This window comes from Calonectris borealis, chromosome 1 (assembly GCF_964195595.1).
Source record: "Calonectris borealis chromosome 1, bCalBor7.hap1.2, whole genome shotgun sequence".
Classification (NCBI taxonomy): Eukaryota; Metazoa; Chordata; class Aves; order Procellariiformes; family Procellariidae; genus Calonectris; species Calonectris borealis.
The window spans coordinates 32,151,423-32,174,928 of NC_134312.1; the positions used below are offsets into that span (position 1 = coordinate 32,151,423).

Here is a 23,506-nt window from a genome sequence, read left to right on the forward strand (position 1 = left end):
TTTAAAAAAAAAAAAACCAAACCAAACCAACAAACAAACCAACCCCCACAACACAAGATGATCCATTTCCCTAAACATTCCTCAGCTTAGTCTCACTTGCATCTGCAAGTCAAAAGAGCCTGGGGCAGTATTTGCAAAGCCCAAGCATCAGACTATGCAATGGGAACACCCCATGCATCTCCACTGGAGTAGACAGCTCTGAGGTCAGCCTTGCACTCCCGCAGCGGCCAGACCCGGCACCACTGGTGAAGATTACTGTCAGCACTCCTTCCCAGCCATCTATGGCTGGAGAACAGGCGTCAGGCTGAGCAGAGATGGGTCAAGCACCTCCCTCTTTCTCCTCAGGGATACCTTTGAGAAGTGCATCGGTTTTTGCCAGCCTAGAGAAACACACAACTCCAACTCCCAACAGAGACCTGCAAACAAGTCAAAATAAATAAATTTAAAAAAACCTCAGCCCTCCCCTCCACCCCAAAAAAACATGTATATGTTGATACCAGGTGTTCCTTGGTGGACTGTCCCAGAAGAACTGCTTGGAAAAGATGGTCCACCATCTCTAGTTAGTGTCTCAAAGTCTTGGTAGAAGACTGCAGCCATCCCTAGTGACCTGAGCTCTTCCACAGCACCTTTTGGTGCAACTGTAACCACCGTAGGAACGGCACAAGCAGTAATGTTCATTTCAGTGTAACTGTACTTCTTAAAATAAATGCTGTTGAATCAAACGCCACTGCTTAATAGGTAACATGCCCCATATGAAATGTTGTTTTCCACTGTGCCTAAGCTTTGGAGTACATCACTTCAAAGCAGTTTCTCGTTTTGTTTTTTTTTGGTTTGGTTTTTGGTTTATTTTGTTTTTTTAAACAAACTGGAATCAAGGATGAGTTACAGTCTTAACTCAGAATTGATTCAGACTTATGCTAGGAGTGACTGACAGTCAATTGGTAGCACAACTGCTAAGTGGCCTCTACAAAGCTGGTCTCTGTCCAGTCCCTAAAGAAACAGGTGCCCACACTACAGAAGGCAGCAGCACGGCTGTACGAACCACCACTTGAGGGCAGACCTATCAGGCTCAACCACGTCAGCTACCTGAGCCAAATGATCCTCTGAACAGCATTTTATTCTGAAATGAGCCCCCACAGTCAAGGTACTCTACGCAAGGCTTTTGTTTCAAGTCCAACAGACACTCCTGATGGGAGTTTTCAATTTACTAGTAATTAAAAAAAACCCCACACCCCTCAGCATAAAGATATAACACAGATCGTCCATTGTCTCCAACACATTTAGTCCTCAAAATTTGGTTTTGCATTGTTAAGGCAGCAGATTTGCTTAGGTTCCAGGGAAGACAGTTCTAATGAGAAATGGCCCGATGAGCCATACCGAATCCCGAAACTTTTATACCCTCCACCTTCTAAGGATTAGGCCCAGAAAACAAGAACTTGCAAGCACAGTCGTGGAGTCAACTTTCGAATCAGCACAACAGCATCCTAAGCTTGGCTACAGCATCTGCGCGTCTCAGTGGCAATCCAGGCCAGTTAGCGTTGGTTGTACTGCTCTCCCGCCTCTCAGCAGGGTGGTCAGAGCACAGGCAGCAGGCAGAGACCCAGCAGTTCTCAAGGCAGAGGCTTGCTGCCTCTCAGAAAAAGGCCCTTCTGCACAGGCTTTTTCATCTGCTTGGTTTCCAGGCACAGTGCCCAAACTCCAACCCATTCCCAACATCTCTAAGAAAAACAGACCAGGTAAAATTAAATCAATTTCTTTCAAGCCCACTGCCTTCTCCCTGCCAACCCCGATATCCCATTCAGGGAAAATGTAGTGGTCCAAACGTTCCATAAAACACAAGTGCCACACAACCCACTTGAATCCAGCTTCCATCTATGTCTTGAAGAACAGGGGAAAAAAAAAAGGGGGAAAAAAAGACTTCACACACAAACAATTTTCACACGTTTAATGTAATGGCACCCTCATTAAGTTTACAGTACTTTCATCTCCACTAGATACTGTGTTTCAAAAGTATAATGGGAAAAAACAAACATGAAAAAACCCACTATTTTTTTGTAAAGTTTTAGAAACTCAACCATTTGGAGTTACAAATGCATAAATGCCTTTCAAAAAATTGTATTTTTCACCCTCACACAACAAAAAAATAGGTTTTGCTGGGTCTTCTCACAAGATACGGAGATCAAAGATGGCACTTAAGAAACTTCTGAAGTCCGGGGTGCCATAAGGTTATATCAGGACTTCCGCTGCCATGAAGCAAACACTATAAATAGGAAAAGAATGTGCAAGAGCTCTGAATAAGTGAGAAGCACAACATGTTTTGCAAGCTTGTGTTCTGATAGCCATGGAACTGAAGACTGCTGGCTGAGGAAAGCCTGCCTGAATTTCTTCAGCTGAAGTCTATTGAAAGCATACCCATCATAGAAAGTCATATGGGTAGCAATACACTAGACTCGGCAATGCTAATGACGAGCTCTCCTTTGGATCTTACCTTGGATCAACAACTAAAACAAGCAGAAAGGTCACTTCGAGAAGCCATAGGAACAATAGGAAGTATGTGTTGGTTTTCCTATGACAAGTAATTAAGAGAACTAATACAGAAGCAGATCAAAATAGACTAGGCAGAAGTCTTTTTAAGGTACTATCAGCTAGAAAACTAGCAACCCTATCGTTCTATTATCAGTTTCATACTTTGACTTTAAAGAGCTAGGGAAAACAAGTACACTTTGTATGAATAAAGTCTGGAGCATCCTTAAAGAGGGGAAACTAACCCAGAAGCAGCCAAGGACCCTTGATTTTCACCTAAAAGCTTATCTTGAAAGATGGTGAACTCATACAGTCACTTAAAATAGACTTAAATTTTGGGGGTGGCTGTGTTTCCTACAATTTACAGTGCTCATTTTAGGTTTTATTCCTCTAATTTAGGATTAGGGAATGGACTCAAGTTCATAACTGGAGAAAACTACCTTTGGAGAAGTCAATGGTTTGGTTCTAGTAGGAACTTTAAATATTCCTTTTCCCATGTGTAGGAACTGTTCACTCTGCTGTTTCCAATTTTTTTTTTTTAAAAATTAAGAAAATATTCACTAGACTAAGAAAGGCATTAACATTTTACCTTTGCATCCTGCTTCTAGAGTTGCCTCCCACCTCTAAGTTCCAGCAGTCATCATCCCTAAAGGACATTCACTAATACTCTCTTATATTTAATACTAAAGGCCACATCCTTCCAAAGTCTTACCAGTGTGAACAATTCTCCTCAAATGCATACAGAAATGCCCTCTAAAAAACTTTATATTTGTGAGAGAAGGTAATTCAGAATTTTAAGTTAATAATTTGTTCACTTGGATGCCCATATAATACGAATCAGGCAGATAATTTGATTCATGCACAGGACTGATGGAGTATATTAAAGAAAAAAATGCAGAAATCTACATGAATTACAACTTTTGGTTGAATCATATATTAATTATACAGAAGAAACAAAAAATCTCTACTTACACAGAAAAAGGGTGGAAATAACACAAACACACTCACTCCAGCACTTTTCCTACTATAAGAATATTGCACATTCCGATAACGTTGCACAAATTACTGGCTTTTTATAAAGACCATATATGAGGTATTAGTCTATTAATAAATAAAGAAGAACGTGGAAAAGGAAAAGCACTTAATATAATGCAACAATCCATTCCAAGTATTTAGTGAATGAAAACTGAACAAGCAATAATACGTACCCTTGAGGGGAAGGTTAAAGTTACTTAGCAAATAGGCAGCTTTCAATATCCATCCAAGAAGCAAAGGGTTAAATCTCTTTTGAGAAAGACTTTAAGAACTCAAAGCCTATTTAGAACACTGCTGTTTAAAATGCTCATTTTGCTCATGCAATCAATCTGAAAGGTAAATTCTTATCTCACAGCTCTAAAGGGACAGCAGTATCTGGGTCCAGCAATCTTATTAAGGGGAACCAATTTAATATACTAAACCTGTATTACTAGTTAAGTAAAACAGAACTTCTGGATTGACACCAGTTAAAATATTCAGGGGTTTTGTTGTGGGGTTTTGGTGGTTTTTTTTTTTTCTTTTCTTCTTTTTTTTTTTTTTCGTTTTAAATAGTTTACACTGGTTATGGATTTCCATGGTGCTGAAATTGATACCCATTAGCTCCATACTTCTTATCGAATTCCAGCACCACAAGGCATTAGATGAATACAACGATTGTAATTTTCAGTTTTACTCTGTGTTTATGCTAAGAATTCACCTTTCAAATCACAACGCTGAAAAATTTCTGCTGACAGGTAATAAATCTGTCAATCTAAACACTATCTATCTATTTTTTATTTAGACCCTTCCAGAAACACTAGGAATCTGTAGGCAAGCTTATCTTGTTTAAGTTCACAAGAGCACAGAGGAGTATTTAAGTTCAATAAACTGAGCTACGGAAACTGCATTGCACACGTGGTAACATAGTAAGCATAAAACAAGAGTGGTTTTGGTATGCTCTTCCAAACCTTATTAAAGAGACGTTTGCATTTTGGAAGGAAAAAAAGATACCTTGTGTGCACACAAACTTACTTACATGAATATCCCTTAAATAAGTCAAGGGTTATTCAAATCCTAAATCTTTTCAGGCCAATGAAAGGCTATTTGGAAATAAAAGTAATTCCTACATCACTCTCCTAGATGAAGCACAATCTTAACATATTCCCTCTTGTTATTTTCCAACTTTAAAAAGTGTTTTATTGTTAATACATTTGCAATGCTGGACAGAGTAACAAAGACCCAGGTAAGTCATACTTCTGCTGCTATTTTGTGTAAATTATCTAATTTGCACAGTAAGTCTGTATCGGGTAAAAACTGCAACTGAAAACTTGGAAAGACATGATAAAAAAAAGCAGCACTTCAAAATTAAATCATCTCCTCTGTTGAAATCCATGCACCAGTAACTCAAACAGTCCTGAACTGGCATATATGAAAAAATATTACATTTCTGAAATTAAAAATATATATCTTGTGTTGAAGTTCAAATTTATGGAAAGTGTTTACTAAACTGAAATACACATAATTTCTTCTGTCACATGAGATTATCTCTCTCCCATTCTAAGTAGTTACTGAGATATCTACTTCCCAAATGCATGTTGTTTCTATTCTGAAGATTAGTTTCATCTACAATTTCTTTATAGCAGTTAAGTGTTTTTTAGAACAAAGAGTTCAAAGAATTTTTTCCATGTTAGCACAAAAACAAGAAAGATTATGAAGATGTTGAAAGAAGAAGAGATGAAAAGAAAGGAAACATCATTGTCCAGAGCAGTCTGTATACGTGGTAACCATGTTTCCTCGTCTCTGAGTGACAGTCCTACAGTGCTTGCTGGATCCATGAAACCTGGTATCAGTTCGCACCGCATGTCGGTGTGCATTTTCAAAGTCACTAAACGAAAACATTTTTTCCATATTTTCAAACACATCATCAAACAGTCCACCTCCAAAGGAGAACTCTTGAAAAGAACGTCTTTGTCGATTGTGAGCTTCCCGATGACTTCGGAAGTGATTTTCAAAGTGCTTTTTTGACCGTGCGTTTTGACTAAAGAGGTCAAAGTCTTTGAACAGATCGTCAAAGTTGAAATTAAATGACTGATGGAACGGGCTTCCATTATTTCCTTGTCCTCCATGATGAACAAACTGATCATATTCTCTTCGTTTATTCTCATCTGATAATGTTTCATATGCTATTTCCATAAAAAAAAAAGTTTTAAAACTTTATTTACATTCCCATTTAAAAAAAAGAAAAAAAAAGAAAAAAGAAAACCATACACAAAGAACAGCTTTCTCCCACTCCCTCAACAGGACAAATTTCAAGCAAGACTTTCATTTGACATGCAAACCCAAATCAAGCTCAACATTTGTTTAACTTTCTCCAATACAAACTAAGCTGTTTCAAAAAAAAAAGTTATTTATTTATAGTAATAAATATAGCTATACTATGAAGATAGATTATATCCTCAAAATTTTAAATTCACATAATACAACTTAGTTTAACTAGCAATAAAGATTACTGCTTATATTTGAAAGAAAATAGCAATGACACAAGGCGATCAAAAAGACTGAAGGAGAGAGGATGAGTTAGTTCTACCTAACAAAATGAACTGCCTGCTGCACTGCTATCACACAAACATAGCGCAATGTCTGCAAAACTACTTGCCAGCCAGCCAGCAAGTTCTAGCTGCACCGCAGTTACAACTAAGCAACAAGATAAACATCAAGGAGATAAAATAAAGGGAATGCATTTCCCCTATGTCCAGATTCCAAATTTCTCAAAAGTCCAGCAACAAACCTAGATTTTGTGATAGGATATATCTGAAATGGAATTAGGTTTCCATCTGATCTTTGGCCCAGAACTACAGCTACTGGTGTTCCAAGGCAGAAACTCTGACACGTAATATACCCATTCTGATAACATTAAGTATTTCAAATGCTTCCATTTTCTTACCTGTCAAAGGCTTGTAACTATTCTATATACTTCAACACTTACTTAAGAGTTCCCAAATCCTTCTGTAATAGGTGCTAACTACTGCAGTAAATATCTAACAAGACTGTCCCTCCCTTTCACTGTATTAGTAACTACCTTTCTTTCAAAAGAATTTTTCCGCAGACAAGAACGTAAAACCCAGAAATCTCTTATTAGCTTAGCTAGGAGAACTACACAAATAGATGGATGTTATAACAGAGTCTAAGGGGAGCAGAAGTGGAACACCATTTTTCAGCAAGGCTGTTCCTGACTATTCGCTTCCACCATTATATTTTATCACAAAACACTTATGAATGGTGTATTCCTAGGATCACAGGATAATTCAGGTTGGAAGTGACCTCTGAAGGTCTCCAGTCTAACCTCCTGCTCAAAGTAGGGTCAGTTATGAGATCAGACTAGGGTACTCAGGACTTTATCAACTCATTCCTGAAAAATCTCCAAGGATGGAGACTGCACAACCTCTTTAAGCAACCTGTTCCAACACTGGCCTTTCCTCAAGGTGAAGATGTTTTTCCTTATAACCACTCTGAACCTCTTGCACCTGTTGTTTCTTGTACTCCCATCATGAACCACTGAAGCACCTTGCTGCATTTTTTTTTATAATCTCCCCATAGTTACTGGAAGGTTGCTGTTAGGTCCCCCTGAAGCCCTAGTAATCCCGAGCTGGACCTTACTAGACAGATCAAAAGATAAGAATTAACCTCCTAGGGCTAAAGTTGTCCTACTGCCAAGTATGTTTTGTGACAAAAGGCATAAGCCAAAGAGCCTAATAAGCAGGAAAGCATAAACTGCGTAAGAGGCCTGCCTCTGTGCAAAGAGGCTTGCCTTCTGTGCAAAGACACAGAAACAAGTCAGATAGCGATACTGGACATTTGACATCACAGAAGTAGAATTAAGAAAAAAAAAAATCTTTTTACCTCTTATTCAGTAAAAACAGAATAGTTAAGTCACCACATTTGCTCACAGATACAAGCCATGTATCGAATTATTAAGACTAAAGTTAGCATATATTACCTTCAGCAATTTCTCTAAATTTTGCTTCTGCACCAGGACTCTTATTTTTGTCTGGGTGGTATTTCATAGCCAGCTTGTGAAATGCCTTCTTGATCTGGCGGTCAGATGCATTTTTTGGAACTCCTAAGATATCATAATAGCTCTCTGTAGCCAGTATTAATTCAGTTATCATTAAAATGCAGAGAGCAAATGTGAAGACAGATTGTGTAGTTGCCATTTCTCTGGTTCCTAGAAAGAAAAAGAAATATACTTGAAGGTTCCACAATAACTTAAATGTACAACTACAAGCTGAAAGAGAAAGACCTGTATGTTTCAGGAGTCACTCAGTGACAGACATGTAAGCACTTTGTTTCACTTGTGTCAACAAATTCCATTCCCCTAGTTTCATAATCACAGAATATGTAAATGAAAATACTGCAAATTCACATTTCATGTGCATCACAAGCACGCTTCAGTGTTCATCTTTGGTTTACACTTATCCTTAACTGTACATTCTCCCACAGAGCTGTTGAAGTAAATATACAATACGTTTCACTGTATCCAACAGTTCATGCTGGCATACCTGAACTAACTTTAAACTAATGCTTGAGTTCTAGGACCATAAACACAGCAGCTCTAAATTAAGCCCAGGTTGCAAAAACCCACTCAATACTGGAATACCGATTCACTGATTAGCTTGTGCAACAATAAGAGCCTGAAAACACAATTGGCCTAGAGACTGACTGCAAGGTGCAGGAAGACAAGACTGTTAGACACTCATGCTCAGCTTCAGAAGGTCATTTCACTGACTTAAGGAGAACATGACAAAGAGTAAAACACTCATTCAGAGTACAGAGTTTAGTCAAGTAGGGCACATTTTCCTTTTCTTTACAATGGGCTGGGCTTAGCTTACTTTCATATTAGATTGTACTATAAATAAAAACACCTACCATATCTTTGATATCAAAGAATTCGTCTGATAAATACTACTGCATATAAAGGTTTACATATGAAAATCTCGATGTCTGAACTGAACTCAAAAAATAAGCCTTCTACATAAGACAAGCAGCTTCCACAATCATTAAAAGTTGTAACTATTTTTTTCAGCAACGTATTTGTCAAAAAGTTATATTTTAAAACAAACTGATGCTATAACTCAGGGAAAAAGCTGTGGCATAAGTAAGTCATAAGAAAAATCAGTTCCATGTAGCCACATGATCTTTCGTAATTTTTATGAACGACAGGGTGAGTTCTTCCTACCAGAAGAAGAGGTCAAATGATTTTCCAAGCCCTGTGCATATTATATTTAAAACACAGAGTAAAGAAATGTGAATGTTCAAAGACAGCATGCTGGCTGTCACCTAACCAGCAGGATGTACGACAAGGGCCTGAACATGCCAGAAGTAACATGTCCCCCTCACCAGATTACACTGATTTGAGTGTACCATAAGTACAACTCAGAGAGATGAACGGTATTACTTTCCTTAAAGTTGAATAAACTAACCTTACAGCCCGAGTACCATTAAAGCTAGAATACTTTTAGAGGGTGTGTGGCCCAAATGTTTGTCACGCAGAGTTCAAAAGCTTTGCATATCAGGTACGTAAGACATTTAAGCCTTTAACATGAAGTCCATAGCCTCTAAAGAAAATTAACACCCAGGCACCAAAAATGGAAAAAAATACCATTTCTAATAGGTAAGTCAGGGGGCTAAAATGAATGTTGTGAGGCAAGAGCAAAAAGCTTGTAAGATTAACATCCATGCCCTCTTAAGTATTTCTTTGGCTAGCAGCCTGCATGATATCAAGTGTTAAGGAGCAGCAGTTGAAACAAATTGTATTTTGATCAGTGTACTTAGAGACCAAACGGACAGTTCTTTCCAGTATTCTTCATGCATGATACCAGACAAATTTTTAGTACAAGCTTTTCCAAGGCTTTTCCACGTATTTTCTCTCACCACTTTACTAACCTGCAACTTTGAAATTTTGCCACTTGGGCACTAAGAACTACACACACGTACATCCTTCCACACTTTTGAGGCTTTCTTCCTGTTTGTCCTTTATAGATACAGATTTACATCTTCATCTCACATGTGAGATTGTTTTTGTTTTACTTCATTTCCCCACACCTGCATCATGCTTGTATAATCACCTGCTGCATTCTCTTAAGGTAATCTCCCTGCTTCTACTATTAAACATTTAAAAGAGCTAAAAAAAGCAGTTTATGTCCTTCATTAAGGGCCAAATCCTCTTTTATAACTCCCAAGCTCATCACAGCTCCAGAACATCAAGTCACTCCTTTAAAGTTTTCTGCTCTGCCTATCTCAACTTCTATTATTCTTGATAACGAATTACACCTAAATTTTTCCTTTCCTACAGTTTTACATCAGGATTTCTGTAATGCAGTTCTATGCTATACTGCCCCTAGTTTTATCTAGATTTCTAAAGCATATTTTAAAAAAATCGGTACTTAAGTTTCACTATTTTTTAAAAATAATGTAGACAGATTTAATGCTGTCCTTGAACAACTCAATGAAACTCAAATATAAGAATAAAATGAAACATAAATGAAAATCAAATACAAATGAAACTCCAATACAAACAGCACTTTAAACTTATAAGGTTATCACAAAGACATAGTAAGTCTTATATTTAGACACTATCATCAATTATTGAATTTACTTTTTAGAAAATACCTATTTTATATGCTGTCAGCATCTTAGCGTTGCTACTGTTAACTAAGATGTTAAATGCCTGACCTCCACCCTGCCATCCCTAACTATTTTTACAATCCCTTTCAAAATAAAGTCTCTTTTAAACACTTACTCTGCTTATGTCTCTTCTCCCTCAGTTTCTCAATTGAAAAGGGACAAAGAAGTTTCACTTTCCAGGCTATGCACAGTAGTTACTTAAAACACATTCCAGAATTTGTTAAGTTCTGTATACTTGACATTAAGCTCACGCCACAACACGTCCCTTCTAACAGTTATGAACAGCTACATTTTATTTGGGTACATCTAGCAATAAAGTTAGAGATTTTATTAATAGAGATTAAATATTTAACTCTGTTGGATAAGCAGTTACAGATCTCAACTACTATTAAGCTTGGTATAAGAAATATACTGTCTAATGTTTATCAGAAGTATTATAGAAGTGATAACACTCAATCTGTTCTCTATCAGTTTATTAACATTTATCAATAGCTGCACAACAAAGTGATGTTTAAGGATGATGTACCTGGAATAGAATCTGACATATATAGAAAATAAGGAGCTACTTCCATCCTGCAATACAAATGCCCTATTCCATCCCTCTTTGAAAGTAATTAGCAAAGATCTTAGGTAAATGCTTATATTCACGAAGTCTCATATATTCAGAAAATCCACAGCATCACTGCTGCTCCACTTACATGGATTGTGATGCTATCCAGTGATGTTATATAATTATTTTTGCAAACGATTTATTAGTAGTAAGAAAGATACCAAAGTTTTCCATTGGTTCTCATATCACGACTAACCCGATGAGTAAGCAAGTCTCTTAGTCCACAACCAGCTACAGGAACGCCTGTCAAACTCTGAGGCTTGTACTTTTCTTGGCCTCTCCTATACCGAGCGGAAAGCAAATCCAGGAGAAGGCTCCTGAATCTTGCTCTGGAGAACAGGAAAGCGAGACAGAGCCTCCCCTGGCATCATCCCCCCCAGCCAGACCCCTAATGAACTTCGCTATAGCCGTATCACAAAGCAAGGCCGAGCCAGAGCTAGGCAGATAACACCAGCGACACTAAACGACGCTGTCCCACCTCCAACTCGGACAGGCTTGGTAAAGAGCAAGGCAGATGGGCCTAGCGAGAAGTGAGAGCCCAGAAGGGCCCAAAGGGCAAATAAATCCACCAGACCGAGTCCCAGCGTCCCCCCGCTTCCCACACCATCCTCAGTCCCCCTCCCCCAGCCGCCCCAGCGCCCCCTAACCTCTCCGGCCCCTCCATGTCCGCCTTCCCTCCAGCTACCTCAGCACCCCTCCGCCTTCCCCAAGCCCTTCCACAGCGGCCCAGGCCCTTCGCTGCCGTCCCGCTCGCCGTCGGAGGAAGGCCCGGTCCCCACCGCGCCGTTTACCTCAGTCCTCGCTCGCTGCCGCCCGCACAGAGGCCGCTACCCCTCAGCGCCCCTCGCGCCGCTCCCACCCAACCGCCGCCAGCGCTCGCGCAAACCTTCCCCCCGCCCCCCACAGCGATTCCTACACGAAGCGCTGTGCCATTGGCCGCTCGGCCCCACGTGACGCGGCGCACGCGGACAGCCAGTGCTGCGGGTGCCGCCGCTGGGCGGGGCTTCTTCCCTTGACGCGAGGGGCGGTGGGAGGAGGAGGCGGCGGCGGGAGGAGGCGGGGGTGGTGGCGCCGTTGTCCCCGTGACTCCCGCCCCCCGCGTCCCCGCTGCCGCCGCGCGGATGGTTCCGCTCTGCGCCCGGGCCGCTCCGCTCCGCCATGCCGCGCTACTGTGCCGCGTCCTGCTGCAAGAACCGAGGGGGCCAAAGCGCCAGGGACCAGCGCAAGCTGAGCTTCTACCCGTGAGTGGCCGGGGAGGGGGGTAGGGTCTGGGTAAGGGCTGACCCCGGGGATGGCGAACGCCAAAGGGGCCAGCCCCGAGTGAGGCGAGGCCCGCAGCGGCCCCTCAGGAGCCGGGGGCGGGTAAGTGGCCGAGAAACTAACTTCAGGGGCTGGTGGTCGCCTTTGAACCCTGCCTGGTCCCCAGTGGCTGCAGGGAAATACCGCTCTCGTCCCTGGGGCGGGAAGGCGTAGGGAAAAGGGGTCGTCAGGCTGAGTATGTCATCAGCCCCCGCGAAGACGGACCGTGCTTCCTTAGGCGGGAGACGTGCAGCAGCCCCGAAGGGCTCTTGGATAGGAGCAGAGGATTCATGAAGTGAAAACCAAGGAGATTCAACTAAAAAATAAAATCTGCGCGTATAACCATGAGGCTGTTTAGCTGTTAGAGCTAAGTAGCACCGGTTACCCCCTTTTTTTCAAGCGTGGCTGGCTTTGTGGAAGGGGTGTTTCAGCAGGGGCAGCAGTAGTGGAGGCATTGGCTTAATAGTGAAGGAGCTGAGTATTCTCTATCTGACAGCTTGCAAGCTAAGCGAAGGGCCTAACAGCGTAGGAAAGTAAACATATATTGATTCTTTAAAATTAAATACTGCCACTAGAATTATTATCTTGCCTACGCTGCAAACAGAGGCATTGCTGGTTTGTTTGGAGGCAGCTGAGCTAGCTGGAAGCTAACTAGCTTTGTTGCCAAAAACCAGTTTATGGTGGCTGCATGGTACTATCCGGCCACCGGATTGATTAGTCACCATCCCAGGCCCGCAGTAGCCTCTGTACTGTGGCGGTTACGTGGCTGTTGATTCCCAGGATGGTGAGTTAAAAACAGTGTTTCTCAACCCTGAGAGGAGCACAGTGCAGGTAACTAAATATTAATGTATTTCTGTTGAATAAAAGTATGATAAGCATTTGTAAACAGAAGGAATTTTGTAGCATTTAAGAAAAATTTGAAGAATAAATTTCACAACTAACCTCAAAATCTGTTTTGGTAAAATTTATACCTCAAACTAAGTTGGCAGTTTGTTTCAGTTGCTGAGTAGTCATTGTTATTCCAAGATCAGGAAGGCTATGTAGGAAGACTTTTGAAAGGGATTTTAGTTTAGATTGAAGGAAAGCTCTTCTTCCTGGCATGTCTCTTAATAAGTGATTCGTCATAAAACAATCATGAAAATGAGGGGAAATTATTTCTATTGCTTTAGAGAATGTGAGTGCCACATGGATGATCAAAACAAGTTTGAGTGCTGATACATATTTATATTCAAATGTATGGCATCAGCATAAAGATGATTGCTGTTTTATCTAGCCATTGAATTCTTCTGCATTACGAGTATCATGGTCCTGTAGAAGGGGTGCTGAGATTTGATTTATAGAGATCTCTTGCCATACATTAGCAGCTACTACTGATGTGAATTGCAGGTTTTATTACTTTGCTTATTACCACCACCCTCTGCTGCTCTGTGGTTTTGGGTCCAAGCCCCTTCTGAACTTTTTCACTGCAACTTAATCTCAGCTGGCCTAACTGCCCTTCTTTGTTTTATTTCTTCACCTCTCTGACTTGTGCAGCAGTGGGAGCTCCTGAATAAATTCTGTTCGCTTCCTCTTTCCATTTTCCTTTTTTTGTGTCTTGTTTACACCAGAGAACAGATTCTGATGACGAGTAAGGGGATACTGAGAGCAGGAGCAGGTTTTGGCAAAGTTGCCCTTAAGCTAAAGTAATAAATTTCTCTACCAGACATTGTCTTTCACTACAGATTGTTTTGTTTCCCGTTAGAAGCAGGCTGACTGTGGGGAAGGGAGTGAGTGCTGTGTTGCAAGGGTAGCGGCAGTGGAAGCAAATGTTCTCAAGCCCTTCTTGGAGAGGGTGCGATTGGTGACATGACCTGCAATCGAAAGAAACCATCCTCTTACTGAGAGCCTTCTTTGGACCTGTGTAGTAACGTCCCAGGCTCTGTTACTTGTGGGGCGTGCTGTGCAGTATGTGTAATGCTGCTATTGGCTGTACACTAAGTAGGCAGGATTTGAAAAGGTTGAACCTCTAACCTGTCCTTGAGAGGTTATTGTGTTCTTGCTAGCATTATTCCTTGCGTTCCTGTAGGCACTCGGAGCCAGATGCATCAAAAGCTTACTCTGTTTCCTCGGTAACTTCAAAACTTAAATGGTAACGAATTCAAAAGATCGGGGAGGGGGTGAAGACATGCACATTTATCCTGTGAATTTCAGGTATCTTTCTCTCAAAATCAGCTAAGTTTGCAGTTTTGGAACGCTGTGGGCCTGCATAAGCGAGTCATTGCCATGTGCAGCTTTTGGGGAAACCTGCAGCTTCAGAGGTTTGAGGGTGGGATCTAAGGTTTGCTAAGAAGTAGCCCAACTGACTGGTGTCTTTCGTAACATTTGGGTGACACTGGGCGCTCCGGGCTCTCTCCCCAGCTGCTTTTGTGTGGGAATACCTCACTGCAGAACCAAATTTTTTGTGCATTGAAGTTCCATTAACAGATGGTAACAAACATTACGAAAATAACTGATTGTTAATTAAAAGGAAAAAAGAGATAAGGGAAGAGAAATGGAGTTAGGAATGCCCCATTTCTATTTAGGGAGTAAATTAAAATGGTTCTTGTAAAGAGTCTGTAGGCACTTGTTCACGTCTCGATGTTTCTGTTGTCCATCATACTGCCAACAGCTAATAATTTTCACATCCTATGATTATGATCAGGTCAGGTTTAATGACTACATGAATCTGTCTCTTACAGTTTCATATACCCAAAAGCAGAGTTGTTTTTTTTTTAATTATTATTGTTCATGATTCTAAGGAATATTGCTGTCTTAACAGTAGTCATTTAACAGTGCTCAGAATTCAAGTTGTGGTTTATGTATCGTATGTGTTTATATGCTAGAGTTGAAAGAAACTCGATATGCACCAGGGAAATCTGTCAGCACATTTCAAATACCCTGATACCTGCCTGGTAAGAGATGAGAGCCAAGAATGGTCTGAATGTTCATGTTGCCATTACCATAACTGCTTGATGGTACATGCATCACAATGAGCCTTTAATTTCCCTTTAATTTGTGTATCATGATTCATTAAGTAAATTACATATCTTCACACGCTTTCTTTTAATTTAGCTCTCTTTCCCATGTAATTTATCTGACCGTTCGCATATATTTTCAAAATTGATTTCATTTTTTTTTATGAACACTCCTTATTTTCCTTTTCAAGTGGGTTAGATGGTTGAAAAGTTAGTTACGGATCACATAATATTGAGTGGGCTCTCAACGCTGTAAGAAAACTTAACTTCTGAAACACAAAATATAGAAATGCTTTGCATTTGTGTGTATTTACTTTTTGAACAGAATTTGAATCCTGCACTGGAAATATTCACATTTCCAAGTTATCAGATAATCTGAAGTATGACATACATTAAGAGACACTCTGTTAAACAAAAAATAGTAACAAAAGGTTTTGTTACTAATTGTGTCTAGTAAGACAAAAAAGATCCACAAATAACTATTTCTAAAGTGAGGACCAGACCTAACTTTTTTTAAATGAAGTCAGAGTATTTCGTCTGACTTCAGCAGAACTACTTTCTGAGCAAGTGTTAGAGGATCAAGCCTTTTAAAACATCTTGACCAGCAGAAATCAACAGAAATTCTGCTGCTGAACTCTGGAGCAAATATCCAACTAGAAATAATTTGGATAATTATTGGATTAATGTTTAAATGACATCCTGATTAGCATTTCATATTTAATTTTTTTTTAAAAGGATTATTTTAATCTTTTTGTAAGGAAAGGCTATCTTGTAAGGAACAGTGAGATATACTTTATTTGAAAAGAAGAAAGAAAGGAAAAAAAAGTTTTTTTGTCTGTGTTTTTGTTTGTTTTTTTCAACTGCTTTAAAAAAGATTTCCACTTCATGATAAAGAGAGACTTGAGAAGTGGCTGCGGAATATGAAACGAGATGCATGGACTCCAAGTAAGCACCAGCTTCTGTGCAGTGATCATTTTACCCCTGATTCCCTTGATGTGCGATGGGGTATACGATACCTGAAACATACTGCTGTACCAACAATTTTCTCTTCCGCAGGTGATGAGGTAATGTATTCCTATCTTTTTTTATTGTACAAAGCTAACCAACTATTTACGTGATACAGATGTTCTAATTATTTGTAATATATTCATATTTTATTTTAAAAACAGAATTCCCATCCATCAAAATATTTTGTCAATGGGACTGACACAAAACGAGTATGTGATTCCATAGTGTAAAGGAAGAACAACTTCCCATACTTTGACTGGAGGTTCAATGTCTTTTTTAACTGGAAATTACAGAAGGATTTCCTATAGGAAATTTTCCATGGGAAAATAAATTTCCTATGAGAATATTAGGATTCTAAATATTTTTTCCTGTGCAATTACTCTTAATTAATATTTTAATGTTCTTATAAGGCCTTTTATTAACTGTACATAAATACTGGCTTTGGAACTGTACATAAATACTGGCTTTGGAATGTATTCGTTTCAAACTACACATTTCTCTTTCCTGTTCCTAACCTCTCCAACACCTAAGAATTCAGGAGCGTAGGCTGTTAAAGATATCCCACAAAGACTATTCCATCTTGTCTTTCACAGACTTGTAGTATTGGTTACATAAAAATACTGTGCTACACAGGCACCTAATCTTGATCAAAGCTATGCTAATTCTCTTCTGGCCCATAACTATCTTCCTCTGGATCATCATGTTGGAGGTGGGAGAAATGGAAGGACTGGAATTAAGGCTAAATTGCTGAAACTGAAATGTGTGACTAATTAATTTTACAAAACAACTTATTTTTAGTCATTAAGTTCTCTGTTTTCTTGGATAGCTGCAAGTGTTGTCCAGACTGCTTTTGACTCTGTAGAGTGAAAAGCAATCTTGATAAATCTCTGAAATATAAAAATAGAAAATCTTGCAATTTATGGCAGTATTAACTTAGCAATAAATATCTTTCTTTCCAACTCCTCCACCCTGCTTCAATATATCCCTCACTTCCCTATGCTGTTATTGTAACAGGGAGCCCTAGCTTTGCAACTGGATTTTGCTGCCCTGTGCTTCTGTGCAATTACAGATAAACTATGTGATTTCCCCCTAAAGAAAAGTCGGCTTTTCCCTACCTCTTCATTCTCTCTTGTTTTGCCTGTGACCATAGACCAGTCATAGTATACCTACAAAGATGCACAGTAGAGTTAGGAGAGTTACAAACTTTTTATGCTGTGTTGCCAAGAGCATACCAATGGCTTCTCTAAATTACTTTTGCATCAGCAATATATATCTGGGAAATCCCAGATATATTTATCCAGTTTGGAAAAAGAATATTCTATGCTTCCTTTCAATGTATCCATCACTTCCCTGCTATCAAAAGAAAAGAGATGCCAGTTCTTCATATCCGTGATACTGTGAACTTGCTTTCCTGGTGTCTCACTTCTCTCTCTGGCATTATTTTTTTAAATCTCACATTTCTAAACATCAAGACATATCCTGTCAGTGACCACCTCAGCAAATCAACAATATCCGTCGACTTGGCCACTCGTTCTGTAGTTGCCCTAAACCCAAATTTTCTACATAGACTGAATGTTCACAAAGACATGGGAAGGAGCTCTCCTTATTCTGGGAGAGAATCCCTTGTTGGCATGTTCCTGAGTTAATGTAGAGGAACAAGAAGCTAAGGCCTTTCAACACTTGTCTATAAACGCTTCATTTGGAAAGCTGAGAGCAAGGAGTCACAATATTTGTGTATTGTTCACCACCACCTTGCTTTATGTATTACGGAGCAAGTGAAGGATATCTTCCCAGCTTAATGATTCTTCAGGAAACATTTCATATTATTTTTTCTTCTACATAAAGAATGTTTGTGTCTCAAGAGTAGTGTTAGTTGCCTGCATTTCAATATCGGTAACCACTCTACATTAGTTTGCAAGGATTTTTATTTTGAAGACTATCATAAGACTGTGAAGGCAGGGTCTGATGGACAAGGAAGCTTTTCAATGAAAGTAAACGTCTATCTTCAAGCAGCTCTATCCTGAGAGGTGTTTTGGTGTCTTTCCTTCAGCCTTAATGGCAGTTCTGGTAAGCAAGGATTTGGGGGACATTTCCCTAATTTATTTCATGTCTAGTTAAAATATTTAGTCTGAGGTCTTTTTCAGCTGCTGGTAGAACAGAGAAAGGGAAATACTTCATTCTCTCAAAATCCCTAAGATTGATGTGATATTAAGTATCACCTTTGAAAAGATAAAGGTGACCAAATGAATTCTATTTTTGTATACATTTTTCAGTCCTTTTAAGACTGAAGTTTCATCTAAAATTACAAAGTTTGATGCATTTAGAATATGTTGTGGTTTAACCCAGCAGGCCGCCAAACACCACACAGCCGCTCGCTCACTCCATCCCTCCCAGTGGGATGGTGGAGAGAATTGGGGGGGGTGGGAGGGGAAGTAAAATTTGTGGATGGAGATGAAGACAGTTTAATAGAACAGAAAAGGAAGGGATAATAATAATAATAATGATGATGATAGAATATACAAACTGAGTGATGTACAATACAATCGCTCATCACCCGCCGACCGATGCCCAGCCAGTCCTCGAGCAGTGATCCCTGCTTCCTGGACAACTCCCCCCAGTTTATATATTGAGCATGACATCATATGGTATGGAATACCCTGTTGGCCAGTTGGGTCAGCTGTCCTGGCTATGCACCCTCCCAGCTTCTTGTGCACCTGGCAGAGCATGGGAACCTGAAAAGTCCTTGATTAGCGTAAGCACTACTTAGCAACAACTAAAACATCAGCGTGTTGTCAACACTATTCTTATACTAAATCCAAACCACAGCACTATACCAGCTATTAGGAAGAAAAATAACACTATCCCAGCCGAAACCAGGACAGGATACTTCAGACTACATACATACTTTTATGAACATACACTTTGAAATTATCTTTTCCATCATGATCTGTTTTTTGGGCCTGGCCTCTTTTTTTTTTTCCCCTTCTTTTTTTTTCCTTTTCCCTCTCCCCCTCCTGTGTTTTTTGCCTGGCCTATATTTAGTTAGCAAAGTTAAAGTTGCTTCTTGTTCTGTTTGTTTGTTCTGGGCAGTTTTGGTTTTGTTTTTTAGTCCATAGGCCTAACATGAGTACAGCTTCGTCTCTTCATAATCAAGCCTACTAGAAAAAAATAAGACACTGACTATTAGTGTATTTTTGTTTCACTGACTGACATACTAAAAAGCTTGTTTGGATACTGATCTTAAATCTAATCATGTGGTGATGTAGTTTATGTGGAGGAGGGGAAAAGAAGGCAGCTAAAAAAGGGTAAGCTTCAAATTGTCCCTCTTTCAGTAACAACTTCTGTTTAAAGTGCTGTTAAAATTGTATCCTTCTGCTAAGATTTTTATCCATCCAAAAAAAAGTTCGCCATTTTTATGAATTGCAAAGTTTAGTTGTCAGAATTGAGTTGCTCGTTTAAAAATCAGCCTATGTGATTGTGCATGTATATGTTTCACTATTCTGCAAGCCTGTGTTCATAATCTGGTTTTGTTGTTGTTGTAGACTGCATGACTAAAAATTTGCTGTTATCTTTCTAAAACAACTTTGTTGCATCTTTAATGCAAAAATCTTGTATTGTGTATATTTAATATACATATTTAATACAATGTTTCAGGTGGTAATAGGAGATGCTAGCCAGTCTTTGTCAGACAGATTTGTCTTCAAGTGCTTTTAAAATTATGATGACTCATGTAAATCAATAAAGTTTCTTGGAGTTTGAAAAAGAAAAAAAAAAGTATTATTGCCTTTAGAACTTTAAAATAGTATTTTAACATTTAGGACCTGAAGCAAGGTTATGGAAGACGCCTACATGAATTTTCAAGTCTCTGGTGTAATTTTTAAACAGTCTTTATGCAGTACCATGCTATAGAATGAGATTTGCACAAACTTTTTTATGCTCAACTGATTTCCTAGTTACAAGGTGGTTGTTTTTGGTTTTTTTTTCCTCCAGGAAAAAGATTCTTCTCAGAACAGCCCACAAGAGATAAAGAGAGAAAATCCGGAAGAAACAAATACAAATGTAGTGTCGGAGAAAGCATCTGTATCACTTGAACCTTGTATACCAAAGAAAAATCCCGTAATTGCAGAAAACGTAGACAAAAAAGTAGAAGTAGTTTGCTCAACTGCATTGAGTAAACCTTTACAAATTCAAAAACTGCAACTTCAAAACAGAGAAGACTTTCAGGCAGACCGTGTCGTTCTTGATAATTCATCTAAGCAGCATATACATCAACCTAATCCTATTTTAATGGCAGCAGCAGTCCAGAGCATGGAAGCTACCAGTGTTCATACCTCTGTAGAGGATCCAGTAGGTTGTACAGCCACAGTCTTGCAATTTACAGACCCTGACTACTTGAATTCATCTCTGAAACTGAAAAACGCTTTAGGTTCAATTACTGACTATGCAATTGAAAATCCTAACTCTCACGTTGTAGGCTGCTCTGTTGAAGTACAGCCTAGTGAAAATGCAGTTTTTCTGAGTACAGTCACACAAACTATTGAACAGTTCAGTGCAAGTGAAGAATCTATCATTGCTATTATTGTGCCAGCCGAGACTCCAGAAAAGCCTGAAATAGTAAATAGTTCTTTCCTGCCTATTAAGCAAGAGTTTCTTGACACAGAGGAGACAGAAACCGATAAATCTGTGTATATGAGTCCATATGGTGGAAGTGAAGTATTACAAACTGAGCATTCATACTGCAAACAAGACATAGACAGAGATCACCTTTGGCAAAAAATTTCAAAGCTCCACTCTAAGATAACTCTACTTGAAATGCAGGAGATAAAAACTTTGGGGAGACTCAGGTCCTTGGAAGCTCTTATTGGACAATTGAAGCAAGAAAACCTGCTTTCTGAAGAAAAGCTGAAGATTGTAGAAAACTGCTTTACAACACTTGAAGTGACTATGATACAGTAAAGGCTTTCAATGGTTGTTCTAAAATATCTTTTTAGCCTCTTTGACTGTCCTTTTGGACAAATTAACTTTTGTTTCAGTCGTGGTATTTTAAACATCTAATGCAAATTGTGTGAATAGCAAATACTCTTTAAAACGTTACATCAACCACTACCAAAGCTAGGTGGTAGAATATTGCCTATAAAACATGGCTTGCAAGTAAGCTTTAAAAACTAATAAAACCTGTTAAAGTTTTGTTAAAAAGTATATTAATTGAATCAATAAAGATAATTTAAACCTTTCTAGCTGCAGGCTCCTCTGAAACATGCAACTCCTGCATTTGGAGCAGCACTAGAATGGACAGAATAAGCATGTAGGATGGACAGGTATAAAACTGTTGTTTTTTTAAAAAAAAAAGCATCCCAATTCTCTTTCAAATGAGTAATGAGGTATGTAATACACATCGTCCAGTGAGGCCACAATTACTCTTTAATCTTCTGTTCATCTAACATTTATTCTGATAGTTTTTTGTACACTTTGACCTTATTAAAATTGTTTCTGCAATAAAAGGTGTTTCCTTTCATTTAGTTCTAGAAACAAAAATTCTTTAAGAATATTGTTACAGTGAACAGGTCCATCATGATTCAGCTCAAATGGAAAGAACCATCTTAAATAGTGATATTTTTGCTCTTAGTAAAAGGGAGAGCTCTAACTATTAAGTGAGTGCTATCTGCTCTGCATTGATCCTCTGTCGTGGTTTAACCTGGCAGGCAGCCAAATACCACGCAGCCGCTCACTCACTCCCCCCACCCCCAGCGGGACGGGGAGAGAATCGGAAGGGTAAGAGTGAGAAAAACTCGTGGGTTGAGATAAAGACAGTTTAATAGAACAGGGGAAAAAAAAGGGAAAATAATAACGATAATGATAAAATATACAAAATGAGTGATGCACAATGCAATTGCTCACCACCCGCGCTGACCGATAACCAAGTAGCGATCGGTACTTCCTGGTTCACGCCTACCCTTCTTATACTGAGCATGACGTCACATGGTATGGAATACCCCATTGGCCAGCTGGGCTGGCTGTCCTGATTATGTTCCCTCCCATCTTGTGTACCTAGCTCAGTCAGTAGGCAGGGAGCTGTCCTTGGACTAGGAGGGCACTTAGCAACAACTGAAAACATCAGTGTGTTATCAACATTCTCCTCATACTAAATCCAAAACACAGCACTAGGAAGAAATTTAACCCTATCCCAGCCGAAACCAGGACATCCTCTTGCAATGTATAGCTGTGTAATGCATATACCCTTAATAATACAGTGAAGAAAACAACGCTTTGCAGAGCAAATTACTAGTGAAAGTAGCAGAATCTGGTTCATTATTTTTCTATATCTTACTCTTCAAGAAATGGAATTACAAGACTAAAAAACCACTCTTCTGTATTGATTTTATTAACTGTTTCTAGTGCACAGGATACTATACAGTAGAAAGATACTGACAATTCATTATGAGGGAAATTAATTTGCTTACATACTTTCTGCTTATTCTGTCTGCGTGCCACCACTTAGATCTAGAGTTCACTGTACAACTAGTACTAGATCATCTAGTCCCAGCTGTACATCACAGTTGGGACTAGATGATCATTGTAGGTGCCTTCCAACTGAACTAGTCTAGTCTGTTCTACAATGATTAGATTATTTGAAGGACTTGGATGTATTTTCCTTTATTCAGAAGTGTGTCACCATCACCAGTTCAGTCCAGGACTGGAGCAAATGGGTTCCTTTGCAGTCTGTTACTTGTATTGTATATCAGACACGTTCTAAACCGTTCTGGTAATCTTTCCATAAGGAATTGAGGATCAAGCAACACTAATTACAAAGCTGGCCTCCAACTAGATAACAAGTTGCAAACTAGTCATATTTCAGAAAATTTTTGAGATTGAGTTGCTGTCTAGAAGTTGGTCTGCTAAAGCACAGTGATGTAAGAGGTTAGTCTGTATCAGTAACCACTGTAATAGGCTTGTTTTGTCCTTCAACTTGTTAACTTCTTTCAGGCTCTAAGCACAGGATGTGCTTGGGAAAATTCCTAAAGCAGATAAACGTAAGTTATAATATGATTAATTATTTACTGGGGCTCTGTGACATACTCTTTTTTTTCCCCTCTTATTGAAGAGTGCTGTCCTTGTAACAAAAGAACATGACTCTTCTGCCTTGTGTGCTCTGGATCACAAGGGGTGTCCTGTATCCTCTAGAAAAATTGCTGCTATACAGGGTCCAATCTTGTGAACATTTTCCAGGTGGCCTCTCTGAACTACACGTTTTGTAATTTTTTATAAAGTAAGAGATCTTTCAGAGTGATTTACAAAATGCTATATGAAATTGCTAAATGATTTGGCAGTTTTAGAAATTTCATGAATGTCACTACAAATCCTCTGCTAACACTGT

At 39.3% G+C, this 23,506-nt stretch overlaps 2 protein-coding genes across 3 annotated transcripts; one reads left to right on the plus strand and one right to left on the minus strand.

Moving 5' to 3' along the window:
* Nucleotides 1-1,930: 1,930 nt before the first annotated feature.
* Nucleotides 1,931-11,721, minus strand: DNAJB9 (DnaJ heat shock protein family (Hsp40) member B9). 2 transcript variants are annotated; one of them, XM_075147716.1, is made up of 3 exons: nucleotides 11,623-11,721; nucleotides 7,535-7,762; nucleotides 1,931-5,720 (listed from the first exon to the last, which is right to left on the minus strand). In XM_075147716.1, exons 2-3 carry the CDS (start codon nucleotides 7,749-7,751, stop codon nucleotides 5,290-5,292), a joined length of 648 nt encoding a protein of 215 aa, XP_075003817.1. In that variant the 5' UTR covers nucleotides 7,752-7,762; nucleotides 11,623-11,721; the 3' UTR covers nucleotides 1,931-5,289. The 2 variants fall into 2 exon arrangements, with proteins under 2 accessions (XP_075003817.1, XP_075003822.1); XM_075147721.1 differs by having other exon boundaries at nucleotides 11,517-11,683.
* Nucleotides 11,722-11,846: 125 nt separating this feature from the next.
* Nucleotides 11,847-21,467, plus strand: THAP5 (THAP domain containing 5). The gene is made up of 3 exons (XM_075147734.1): nucleotides 11,847-12,072; nucleotides 15,998-16,187; nucleotides 20,122-21,467. The coding sequence occupies exons 1-3, from the start codon at nucleotides 11,990-11,992 to the stop codon at nucleotides 21,085-21,087; spliced, it is 1,239 nt and encodes a 412-aa protein (XP_075003835.1). The 5' UTR covers nucleotides 11,847-11,989; the 3' UTR covers nucleotides 21,088-21,467.
* The last annotated feature ends 2,039 nt before the right edge of the window (nucleotides 21,468-23,506 follow it).

Excerpts from the sequence above, each read along its gene's own strand:
- THAP5 (XM_075147734.1), top strand. The coding sequence starts at position 11,990 with ATGCCGCGCTACTGTGCCGCGTCCTGCTGCAAGAACCGAGGGGGCCAA. Across the intron at positions 12,073-15,997 it reads CGCAAGCTGAGCTTCTACCC|ATTTCCACTTCATGATAAAG; the intron begins GTGAGTGGCCGG and ends GCTTTAAAAAAG. Across the intron at positions 16,188-20,121 it reads TCTCTTCCGCAGGTGATGAG|GAAAAAGATTCTTCTCAGAA; the intron begins GTAATGTATTCC and ends TTTTTCCTCCAG.
- DNAJB9 (XM_075147716.1), bottom strand. The coding sequence starts at position 7,751 with ATGGCAACTACACAATCTGTCTTCACATTTGCTCTCTGCATTTTAATG. Across the intron at positions 5,721-7,534 it reads ATTTAGAGAAATTGCTGAAG|CATATGAAACATTATCAGAT; the intron begins GTAATATATGCT and ends TTATGGAAATAG.